Source organism: Rhincodon typus, unplaced genomic scaffold, assembly GCF_021869965.1.
Source record: "Rhincodon typus isolate 14 unplaced genomic scaffold, sRhiTyp1.1 hic_rhity00004149, whole genome shotgun sequence".
Classification (NCBI taxonomy): Eukaryota; Metazoa; Chordata; class Chondrichthyes; order Orectolobiformes; family Rhincodontidae; genus Rhincodon; species Rhincodon typus.
This window is the reverse complement of record NW_025969787.1, coordinates 448-13,777: the sequence shown is the minus strand read 5'-3', so window position 1 is coordinate 13,777 and position 13,330 is coordinate 448. Positions and strand designations below refer to the sequence as shown.

The 13,330-nt window shown below is 39.3% G+C and overlaps 1 protein-coding gene across 1 annotated transcript; it reads left to right on the top strand.

Annotated features, from left to right (window-relative positions):
• Window positions 1-145: 145 nt before the first annotated feature.
• prpf38a (pre-mRNA processing factor 38A) lies at window positions 146-8,011 on the top strand (the record flags this gene model as incomplete). The annotated part of the gene is made up of 8 exons (XM_048593830.1): window positions 146-340; window positions 1,968-2,127; window positions 2,730-2,851; window positions 3,474-3,559; window positions 6,295-6,405; window positions 7,248-7,360; window positions 7,800-7,826; window positions 7,914-8,011. Coding segments are annotated over exons 1-8 (847 nt in total), but the record flags the coding sequence as incomplete, so codon positions are not given.
• Window positions 8,012-13,330: the final 5,319 nt, after the last annotated feature.

Below are 13,330 nucleotides of genomic sequence, written 5' to 3'. Positions count from 1 at the left end.
CCAAGCAGCATCATAGGAGCAGAGAGGAGGACTGGGTAGTCCGCCCGACCGCGGGAGGCGCTGTGACCAGAGTCCGCCCGACCGCGGGAGGCGCTGTGACCAGAGAGTCCGCCCGACCGCGCGAGGCGCTGTTACCGGAGAGTCCGCCCGACATCGGGAAGCGCACTCTCGCGTCCTGACTGAGGAGCTGCCTTGCCTACCGGGATTGCAATGGCGAATCGGACGGTGAAAGATGCTCATAGCATCCATGGAACCAACCCGCAGTACTTAATCGAGAAAATCATCCGCACCCGCATCTATGAATCCAAGTACTGGAAGGAGGAATGTTTCGGGCTGACAGGTGGGGATTGAGGGCGTAGGATCAAACATTGAGCTTTAGGACATGGTTGGGGCCTGGGCCGCTCACTCCTTGTTCAGACAGTAAACGTTCCAGTGTCCTCGGCTGTTTGCAGCAGCTCGGTTCGACGATGGCATTTCATATTCCGGTCTTCGTTCGAGGTCGCAGATGTAACGTTTATGGCGTTTCAGCTTATTTTGTAGTTTTCCTCGAAACTGATCCACAAAACCCACTAACAAAATCAGAAATTACTGGAAAAACTCAATAGGTCGGGTAGCATTCTGTGGAGAGAAGGTACAGTTAACGTTTCGAGTCCAGTGACCCTTCTTGAGGACTCCACAAAATCCGCTACTTGCTCTGTACTTTCACCCTGTCCATTCAAACCCCTTCATTAAACTTGTTTTCGCTGGTATTTTGTTATAGAATCCCTACAGTGTGGAAGCAGGCCATTCAGCCTGAAGAGCATCCCACCCAGACTCAACACCCTGTGACCCTGCATTTCCCATGGCTAACCCATATAGCTTGCACACCCTTGGACACTATGGGGCAATTTAGTATGGCCAATCTACCTAACTTGCACATCTTTGGACTGTGGGTGGAAACCGGAGCACCTGGAGGAAACCTACGCAGACATGGGAAGAATGTGCAAACTCCACACAGACAGAACCCCGAGGTTGGAATCGAATCCAAGTCCCTGGTGCGGGGAGGCAGCAGAGATAACCACTGAGCCACCATGCTGCCCCAAAATTGAATTCAAATTCCACTGTCAGCCATAGCAGGATTCGAACGCAGGTCCCCAGAACATTAGCTGAATTTCTGCATTAATAGTCTAGTGATAACTCATGCAGCCTCGTCAAATTACTTCTTTCCAAATGTTTGCCTGTTCTGCTTACCCATCTCTGGCTATGTTTCTATTATTGCAAAACAACATCCATTCATGCTTCAGCATTATTTCAAGACCATGTTATTGTCCAGGAAGAAATGTTATCCATTTTTCTTGCCCACCATATCTCAGAGTCTTCACTCAGAAAGAAATAATATCCATGATGTGAAAGTTGTTACTCCTTGGCTATGATTAAATAAATGCGAACGGAAGCATGGGAGTACAGGCTTGCCTAGTTGGATGGTGATAGAGGAGGATCAAAGCTACATCAAAGACTGCAGACAAGAGCAAAGGAGAGGAATATTTGGTATTTGTGACAATCACTTAGGATATTGTTTGTAATTTTGATAAGAGTCATTTTATATTGAGATGAAAGTAATTAGAGGGATTAATGTGCAGACTTCTGAGAAAATACAACAATTCGACAGGTGACAGCACAGTTGAGGACTTTGAAAGGAAAGGAGGTTTGGGGATGGGGTAGTAGATGGCAAAAATGGAGATTTGAAGAGTTTGTTATTGATGCAACACTTGCATTTGTGCAAAATTCCAGGTCAAGCCAAGCTCTCTCCACTTAGCTGCATTTACTCTTGTTCATTTTTGCGCTTTCCTTGCCACAATAATACAAATCTGGTGTGAAACGTTTCAAAAGTCTTCATTTTGTTTAAATATGAAAGCAGATAAATTCAATTATAGGTGTTCTATGCTGTAGAAATGTTGTTGTAAATGGATTTCTTTTTCGTTTCTTAGCGGAACTGGTTGTGGATAAAGCTATGGAACTGAAATATATTGGTGGCGTCTATGGTGGGAATATTAAGCCTTCACCATTCCTTTGTCTAACTCTTAAGATGCTTCAAATTCAGCCTGAAAAAGATATTATCGTTGAATTTATAAAGAATGAAGATTTTAAGTACGTATGGTTTATATAATCATATAACTTGTAAACTTATCAATTCCAATGTTCATTGTCCAATTATAGACCAGACTGAGGGCACAGTGTTAAAGTATAAACAATTAGGCAGAGTTCCTGGGTTTTTTTTAAGCTATTTGGCATTTCCGGCTAGAAAATATCCATATTAGGACTCTGAGAGCAAGACATTCCTGGCTGCGATGCAGTTTTTGGTTGAATCATCTGCCTTAACAAGGACATGAAGAACACCAATTTGAATGAAGAAGCTGTACTTGTAAAATTAACTTCTTCAGTGTGACCCTTCAATATGGAGGTGGGATAGTCCTGTCCCTTCCTTGCATATATGAGGAAACTGCAGGAAATGTAATTTGTTCCTTCATTATAAGGAAAGGTAAATTAATGACTATTTAATATTAGTTACCCTATGTAACATCAAATTGCCTAAACCTCTGGTGCCTGACATTTGCAACTTTTGTCAATTTTTTTGCGCATCCTTTATTAATGCATAGCCGAGTTCTTTGGTATCTGCCAATATAAGATTTTTTAAGTGTGGCAATATGTTTGCAAATTAAGGTTTTTTATTAAATTGGTTTTCCTTCCAGGTATGTAAGACTGTTGGGTGCATTGTATATGCGACTGACAGGTTCTGCCATTGATTGTTACAAATATCTGGAACCACTCTATAATGATTATCGGAAAGTGAAGAGACAGAAGAGAGATGGAGGTAAAAGTTGCTCCAACCGCGAGTAAAAGTGAGACCTAATTGCTTTACAGAATTGAGGGCGTTATGGATGAAACTTTGAAAGATTACTTGATTGAAGGAGCTACATTTTGATCACTAATGATGTTTATAGATTTTAGCAATTGCGATTTTGCTTTAGTCACAACAGCTTAATATTGCAATAATTTCTAATTTCAACTTACTCAAAGTATTCACACTGAGTAACAAAATTCAATTTATTTTTAATAATTAAATCATTGAAATTTATTACATTATTCTTTACGGATGTAAGCTAAGACTAGTCCAGAGATCTAGTATTTTGAATCCTACTTGATTCTTGTGTGTTAAACCAATTTATGAGTTAAGCTAAAAATTATTCGTCTTAACAAAAGACTGTCCGGTAAAGCATATTGTTAGTAGAGGAAAAATAATGAAATTGTCTCAAAAGCAGCTGAATTTAAGTCTAATTCGAGATATTTTAGACCTTAATTTTCTTCCAAGCTGGTTAGCCAGTTCTTAAATGGCACCAGTCAATGCCCACCTTTTACTTATGAATAATTTACACATCAAAATGTTTTGATGTATTATTTTGTTTTTGTATTATCATGGTTTTTTTCTCCTCAAGAGTTTGAACTTATTCACGTGGATGAATTTATGGATGAGCTACTCCATGAAGAGCGAGTTTGTGATATTATCTTGCCCAGACTTCAGGTATAGATTATTTGAAAGTGATAAATTGTATGTTCTATTCTCCAATTAATTGTATCTCGTATTCAGTTTTGACACCCCTGCACACCATTCTCATTTATTGAAAAAGTATGCATGGGCAGATGTCAGGTGGGAATGGTCCTGGCTGCCATTCACCACTATCTTCCACCCCACCCCTCCACATGATAGATAACTTGCCAGGTTTCACATTGTAGGCTCATATATAAAGGGCGGCTACCATGACAATGCAGCAGGGGATTTTTGTTGGCCGCGTGACCTTAAGGACCAAGACAACAGCACTGACCGGCAGGGGAGTGGGGAGCATCTGGATGCCGGAGAATTGGATATGTTAAATTATCTTGCAGTAAAATGCATTTTAATTTCCTTGTGTGGTTAATGATTTTTGTTTTGATGAAGGAATAGTTTGGATTTCTATAATGTGATACATACCTGATCCCTCAAATTATATCTTAACTCTTCACATTAAACTTTTGCAGACATTGTACACAAGGAGCTTGATCACTACAGTTATTTGATTTCCTGTGGTTTAGCACCTGAGTAGTCAAGGTGAAGTGCAGTCTTTAAATCCAGCAACATTAGAGGGTGGAAAGGAAACACTGGACAAAGAGGCTGTATTGGGAGGAGGAGTTTCTTGACTGATATTGGTCAGGTTGAGGTGGTACGGTATTGTTATCGAGGTGTGAAAAATACCTGGAGCCTGGAAGTGATGTTTGTCGAGTGGCTGAGCCTGAGGAGTGATAGGTACTTCGTTGGGAGGGGATTGTTAGAACAAAAATATTAAACCTGAAGGTGCGACATTACCAACGATCATCTTAGTAAAGAAATCTCTTGAGAAAATGATATTAATTACTGTGTAGGTATAGACAATACTGAAAGCTAACAGATATTGCTAACATCGGATTTTTAATCTGCAAGGTGACAGGACATGCTGATTTTTATTGATGAATACAGTTTGTAGAACTACTAGAGAGTGAAGACATCACGTTAGTGAATCACTTCATTACTTCCCTAACATTTTACTTAATTCAGCTACAAGCTGCTTATGATTTACATTCACTGCTTAGTATCCTGAGCAACTCTACATAAATTTTCACAGTGAAACAAATCTTCAAAATATTAATCCATCCTCATATCTCCTTGTAAGACCAATTTGGCGCTAGCCGCACTTGCTCGGCTATGACCTCAGGTTGAACCACCACAAATCTTTTCTGTCTAATGACAGAGCAGCCCTATGGTCTGGTAGGACTATGGCAACTTTATATTTGTTACAATAGTAGATTGATAACTTGTCAGCACTCTGAAGGATGTATCTTCGAATGGGAAAGGGCTCTGACACTGTTCATCTTTGTATAAAATACCGAGTTCACTTCCAGTTCAGAATAGGAAAGTTGTCTGGCACAGGTGAGCGAGTTAAATGCGTGACTTTGTAGAAGTTAGTTTTTTCACTTGCATTTTAGATAAGCTAAGAAGGACATATTGAAGGATGCATTCTTATTATGTATGTACTCTATTCAATTTGGTTTTACTTGTATCCAAACCATATGGTGATTGTAAGCGAAAAAAACTCCCCATGTTTTAACTGGGTAATCTAAGTTGAATATCTACACTTTTAAAGAAAATGTCATCTGGGCGTGGGTAATGTAACACATCCCTTGGATAGAGATCTTCCGTCTGAAATTTCTGTGTGTCAATGATGCCGTTAAGAAATTTGAAGATTTTATCCTCTAAAATGAAGCATTAGGCTGACATGTGATATGGAAGGAATCTTGGAATTCCCATTGTGTTGCTGCTGTTCTCTGCGATGGTGGAGGTCATGGGGCTGGCAGATGCTATCAGCATAACTGTTTTAAGTTGCTACAGTGCATCCTGTAAATATTGCAGGTATGGTGCATATAGTGATAATGAAGAACTTGATGTTGAGTTCACTAGTAGGGAAGTCAGTCAAAACTGTTTAGTTCTGCAGAGTACCAAGTTTCTTGAGTATAGCAGATGTTTCTTTCATCCAGGGTATGATGTGAGTATTCCATTATACTCCTTGCATGAACCTTTATAGATAATGGGAAAGCATTGGTGAACTTTGCAATGGTGTCACTTTTCTTGTCTGGCACTTGAGTTATATGAATATTCTCTATCATTGTGAACTCAAGTCTGGATGCTGTTCAAGTCCTTCAAAGTATCATTGATTGCTTCATCGTCAGAGAAGTTGCTTATGGTGATAAACACAGAAATCAACACCAAATAACCCCCTCCCCTATTTGATCCCTTGTCACGCTGAAAATCATTGATAATTTGGATAAAGAGGCTGCGCTGAGACAGCTGAATTTTGTCCAATCAAATATCTTCAGAGTCTTGCTTTCAGTGTTTGGAAAGGGAAAAGAACATTGAAGGAGGAGGTCACAGGAATCCACTCCACCCTAGTAAATTGAGAGATTTATATTTGAAAATCCCATAATCTAGAATTCCACAGGTAGAAACACAACAGTAATGGTTTGTAAAAGTACAACACTGGTTACATATTTTTAAGGTTTTATTTATATTTAAAAGCGTAACCCTTTGCTAAGTGAAATTGCTATCTGCAGCATAAAAATAAGTTGTTAAAATGTTCCTAATGTCCAGTTAACGTGTTCTGAATTTTTCAACTACAAAGCGTTCATTATCCTTGAACTGTTCATTTTCAGTGATGTAAATCTGCATTAAAATAAGCTATTTTCTTCTAGAAACGCTATGTGTTGGAAGAAGCAGAGATGCTGGATACTCGAGTCAGTGCATTGGAGGAAGATATGGACGACGTAGACACAAGTGAAGATGAAGATGAGGATGAAGATAAGGTTTTATACACCTAATGAGTTTATATTAAATATTGTATAATTGTATTTATTATTTTAAAAAAATTGGCTTCAACCTTTTTTCTAAGTGGAAAATGTTTATTGCCCTATCCTTCAAATTTTAAACATTTCTTAGGAATAGATGATTTGGTCCAAACAAGGCTGAGCCATTCACCTAACTTTTAATCAAACTTCAGTCTTCCAGTATGTGTTGGAACTAATAAAGGCGGATATCTGAAAAAAAATGATCGGTCATACTAATAAGCCTAAGAATCACAGATCTGTTATTAATAACCTTGCATGTATTTCTGTCAATCCAGATTTTATTAAAAATAGGACTGATACATTTAAATATTTCTAAACTTCAAAAATATCATGATACTTCCATAATTTAAGGTTACATTTGTTTTATTTTAATAAAAAAAAATGCTGAAATGATTTTTTGAGATAAAACCTTTTAAGTATTCAATATACTTAACGCGGTATTTTACTTTTTATAAAGCTTTTTAAGCAGTTTTTTTTTAATGCCTTCTCCTTATCATTTATTTAATGCCTTAACCCTATCTCCACCCATCTCTTATCCCCTACATTGCCAGACATAAATGTTTCTTGAGTTTCTATTTGATGGTGTGTATAGCTTAGGTAGTCTAAGTGACTTCAGTTTTAAAAGCACTTTTATTTTGCATTATTTGTACAACCGTATTATTCTTCTGGTTGCAGAGAAAGAGTTGATTTTGTGTTAGATTCGTTCTCTGTATGTACTCCTTGAAGGATAAACAGAAAAATTGTGTTACAGTCAATTCCTGTTCTTAATTTTCTGTACATTATATGTTAATAACCTCAAGGGTGACAGAGTTCCATCACCAGAGCCTCCACGACGTGGCTACCGTGATCTTGATCGACCTCGAAGATCACCATCTCCACGATATCGAAGAAGTCGAAGCAAAACACCAAGACGGTAAGAAAACTGCTGCAGTCATAAGTTTCCAATGCATAAAGTAAAATACAATGTGGAAATTCACAACAAATCATCAGCATATGAAAAGAGGAAATATAGATTAGCATAACATTCGTGGAAATACATCTGATATGTTTTTATGTCAGATATGCAGCATTTTAAATTTTTCAGTCTTTATTTTCCACAAGTGAAGTAATTTGTGACAATAATTCATTATGCAACTGGAAAATTGTAGTAAATCTATTCTTTTAAATTGATTCATTGGTTTTTAGAGTTTATTGGCAGTGTGTTAATTCATGCAGGTGCAACAATAACTCGTAAGTTTGAGAAAAGAGACCAAACTTTGACTAAAATTCCACTTAAAGTAAAAATTACTTTTTTTGATCATGCTAAAGGAAATATTCTAAGGTCATCACATTCTTAATTTTGTATTTTACAGACGAAGCAGGTCCCCCAAGCGAAGAAGGTATGATGTTTTGTATTTTCTTGGCATTTTTAGCAACTGAGTATCCATTGTTTTAATTTTACATTTGACATCTTTGTTTTACTGAAGCCCATCGCCACGTCGTGAAAGACATCGCAGCAAAAGTCCTAGACGTCATCGTAGTCGATCTAGAGATCGTCGTCACAGATCAAGATCCAAATCTCCAGGTATGATTGTATTTTTAAACTTCAATTTGACTGGTTACTATTTTTACTTTAAATACTGGAAGCTTGTATGTAATTTTTATGTTTGATGACCGTTACCCGCAATGAAGCCTGTAAGAGGACTTGATCTCTTGTGCTGTCCTTTCTGATTTATGATGACCGATGGTGGACAGGCTTTTTAAGACAAACTTTGTGATTTAAAGGAAACATAAACATATGTGGAATTATAAAGTCATCGAGTTGTACAGCATGGGTACAGACCCTTCGGGCCAACTTGTCCACACAAACGAGATATCCTAAATTAGTCTAGTCCCGTTTGCGAGCATTTGGCCCATATCCCTCTAAATCCTTCCTATTCATATACCCATCCAGATGTCTTTTAATTGTTGTAATTGTATCAGCCTCCACCACTTCCTCTGCTTATTAACAGCACATTTGTGTTGTATTGCACCATGTTAGGACAATGGGCAAGCATAGGATAATCAGACATCACAACACATGTGTTCCTAATGTCCTTATTCAACTTTTAGACCAAAATCTTCCAAGTCACGCAAGCATGACTAGAAAGCACAGCAGCAACTTCCATAATATTGTGCTTTTGGAGAAGTGGATGTGAAACATTTTTGAGAGATGATTGAAAACTTGGTCAAAAAAAGGAGTTTGAGGAAGGCTTTCATAAACAGGGAGTTAAGAAAGAAACATGAGGTTAATTGGAGATTAAGTTGTTGGTTCAAGCCATTCAATACATATACTAACTGAACGAGAAGAACTAATCAAACATTTGAAGTAGCAGAATGAAACAAGAGAATTGATGTTCTACGGGGTAAAGGACATGGGAATCATGTGGACAGATTGGGAAGGAAGCTACCTTGGTCCTCCAAGTATGTAATTGGATAGGGAAGCTGATAAACTGAATCCCCACCGTGGACCATAGTTTAGTCACTAAGGTTTTGCAGTAGATTTGTAGCTCGGGTTGTGGAGTTGTGGTTGGTTGGCTTGCTGAGCTGGTGCGTTGTTCCGCAGACGTTTCATTACCGTAGACGATTCTATGGCCTCCCGAAAGTACACAAACCGGAAGTACCCCTTAGATCCATAGTCTCCCTACCAGGCACGCCATCACACAGATTAGCCAAGGAACTACAAGGGAGACTAAGGCACCTGGTCAGCAGGCCACCTCACTCAATCCACTCAGCCCAAGAATTCTTCAAATCCACAAAAGACATAAGGATAGATGACGAGGAGACCATGATATCATTTGATGTCACTGCCCTATTCACATCAATAGATATACCACTAGCAAGGGAAACAATGACAGCACTACTAGAACAAGAACAAGATCCCAATGAAACCCTCTCCATGGATAACATGTTGAAGCTACTGGACCTATGCCTCACCACCCACTTCACTCTCAATGGCCAAACATACGAACAGATCAACAGGACACCCATGGGATCACCTATCTCCGGACTTATAGCCGAAGCAGTGATACAAAGACTGGAAAGGATGGCCCTTCCGCTAATCCAACTAAAACTATGGATAGGCTACGTGGACGACACCTTTGTCATCATCAAACGGGCCAAACTAGAGGAGACACACAAACTAATAAACAACACCCTCACCGGAATCAAATTCACCAGAGAGGAGGAGAAGAACGAACAGCTCCCATTCCTGGGCATCATCGTAGAGCACAAGACAAATGGGGAACTCCAAACGAAAATACGGAGAAAAGCCACACACACTGACCAGGTACCGAACTTCAACAGTAACCATCCTAACACACACAAATGAAGCTGCATGCGAGCACTATTTAAACGGGCAACAACACACTGCAGCAGCACAGAACTATGCAGAGAAGAAGAAGAATACCTCTTCCAGGTTTTCAAAGATAATGGATATCCAAAAAACTGGGTCAGAAGATGCCTACATGAACAACACCAGGAAGATACTACACCCCCTGACACACTCATCACGCTACCTTACATCAGAAACACATCGGAACTAACCACAAGACTCCTACGACCGCTGGGCATCAGAGCGGCACATAAACCCACATCAACCCAACGACAACTGCACACCCGAACCAAAGACCAACTTCCCACTATGGACAGGACCAATGTCATATACAAGATTCCCTGCAGAGACTGTGACAAACACTCATTCGGACAAACAGGACGGAAATTATCAACAAGGGTACATGAACGCCAATTGGCTACAAAAAGACATGACCAGTACTCACTCATCTCGATCCACATGGATAAGGAAAACCACCAATTCAACTGGGACAACACTGAGATCTGGGACAAGCAAAGCAGAGACAGGCACGGGAATTCCTAGAAGCCTGGTACTCCGCTAAGAAAGCCATCAACAAACACATAGAACTCAACCCCATATACAGTCCACTACAAAGGAAAACCGGAAGTGAGGTAATCCAGCTCACCAGACTCCAGAGTTTAAAAACCAGGCGGGAAAACACAACGGCGCTTCATCGGAGGCTGCACTGATGTTACTCAGCAGGGTAATGAAACGTCTGCGGAACAACAAACCAGCTCAGCGAGCCAACCAACCACAATAGTTTAGTCACTTGCTTTTTAACAAGCCTGAAAAACAGTGAAACTACTTTTCTGAGCACCCGTTTGCTCCAAATTTGATACAAACTATATATTTTTAGCTGATAATAAGAATATGTTCTCTGAATTAAAAGACAATCATCCTGAGAGACTGCAAATTTCACCTTATGACAGTAATTTAAATGGCACATTTAAATGCTGACAGTGCCTGTAGTTAGCAATTAAATTGATATCTACGAATTATGGGAATCAAATGACATTTCTAATTATATTGCAACTAGCACTATATTATCTAGCATCTTTTACCTTTTAAAATATCCCCAGTGCCAAACAGGTGCATTATCAAATAAGATTTGATACTGAGACTTGGTGGTTAGCAATGCTGCCTCATAGCACCAGGCACCCGGGTTCGATTCCAGCCTCAGGCGACTGTGTGGAGTTTGCATGTTCTCCCTGTGTCTGTGTGGGTTCCTCCCACAGTTCAAAGATATGCAGGTTAGGGGGATTGGCCATGCTGTGTGGGTTAAGTGCAGGGTTACAGGGATAGGGTAGGGGGTGTTGCATCTGGGTGGGATGCTCTTCAGGGGCTTGGTGTGGACTTGACGGGCTGAATGGCTTGCTTCCACACTGTAGGGATTCAATGAGTCACAAAGGGGCAGATGATCAAAGGCTTGATCAAAAGGATGGGCTGGATTTGAGGAATATATTCAATAAAGAATGGCATGCAACATTGTAACTTTATCAAGGCTTCCTGCCACCTGTTCTGTTGTGGCAAGGTTAGGTTATTGGCCATGTCTGTGCATGTGCAGCAGCCATATTGGATTTGGTATAATCACTCTGAATTTCAGAATGAAAGCTCAGATTGACTGGGAGTCAGAGATGATTACCAAGCAGGGATGATGGGTGAACAAAACCTATTGCAAGTTAGGACAAAGGCAGGAGTGTGCTCAGCTCAAGTTTACAGAGCATAGAAGATGGAAAGTCTGCCAGCAATTCATTTGAGTAAGCAGGCCTGGGGGCATGAAAGGCATAGGTGAGGGGTCCATTCATAAGATAAGGGAATGGAGATTTAGACAATATTATGGAAATCAGAATAGACTGTTTTAGCAAAGGCGTGATGGATGTGAGATCAAAAGCTCACATTGGGTTTAAGTATGACACCAAGGTGGCAAACAGTCTGGTTCAGTCTCAGGTTATTGATCTAATTGCATAAAAGACTGGACAAGTGGGTTAGACATGTGATGTAAAGGCATTGCTGCTGTTTTGTTTAAAAATGTCAACTTTACAAAGTATGTCAATGACAATTTATAACTAATCTTGAAATACAATGCTTGATAGTACAAGTTATTCTTCTCTCCAGTTATTCTTGGCTTCTAGTTTGCCTTTTTCATTTCCAAATTGTCTTCATTATCCTATTCCAGGTTATTTCTGTGTTTTTTTTATTTGAATCAAGCAAAACTACAGAAAAATTCCAAATATAAACTCAAATTACTGCAATGTTTGAATTCTGACTCCATGGAGCTGCCCATTTACCCTATTAAATGTTAGCAAGAAAGCCTGTAATTTAAAATTGTACGTTATTCAAAATCTCAGTACATGTGAAAATGGGGAAATGATTGAAGAAAGCTGTGAACTGACGCAAGGTGGTTATGACCAAATCTTGCTCCAGTACATAATGTCTTACAAGGTTTTAGAGTAGATTTGTAGCTTGGGTTGTGGATGTTGTGGTTGATTGGCTTGCAGAGTTGGTGCGTTGTTCTGCAGACATTTCATTACCCTGCTGGGTAACGTCATCAGTGCAGCCTCTGTTGAAGCCTGTTGGCTTCATTGGAGGCTGCATTGATGATGTTACCCAGCATGGTAATGAAATGTCTGCAGAACAATGAACCAGCTCGGCCGGCGAGCCAACCAACCACAATAATGTCATCCGTTGGAATACCAGAGTGAAATCCATCCTAGGAAACAGAGAGCCAGAACAAATAATTGATAAAAATAATGAAAAATTGAAAACAAGATTTTCACTAACATCAAGTCCAATCAGCTTGGCACTATAAACAAGCATTGTTGGATTTGTCTCTGGTAACGAATGCAAGAATTTTTTTCAACATTGACTCTGGCAAACATTTCATTCACAAAAGTTCATGAAAATAAATTACTGTAAACATAAAGTTGGCCCAGGTTCGGACAATAATGTAATTTCCTCTAATGTAGTCAGATCTTACCCTAAGATTTAGTTAAAGTCAGAAATCACACAACAGCAGGTTATAATCCAACAGGTTTACTTGAAAACACAAGATTTAGGAGGCTCCGTCTTTCTTCAGGTGTTAGTGAGAGAGCTGGTATCAGCCACAAAATTTAATGTAAAAGATCAAAGGTTCACACCATTGATGATGATATATCAAACAAACTAAGATGCTGTTAAATCTTTAATCAGTTAGAATGTTTTAATTGATTAAATGTATATACAAATCCCTGAATTCCTTTCAAGTCACGGTCGTGAGAGAGCTAAAAGTTTAATGAGTGTTAAGAAGAGGTGACATATTAGGCCAGACAATGCATGTAAGGCATGGAGACAGACTGGTTTTACTTCTAAAGTAGGAATTTATAAAATGCCATATTGACAGACTGCCTACAAATTGTGTGCTTTTTGAAAAAAATAAAGTATGTGCAAATACAGATTGACCCCATATATTTATTGTTGGGTGTGTGTGTTGGGGGGGGTGGTAGGAGAGTTGGGGGGGGCAGGCAGGGGGAG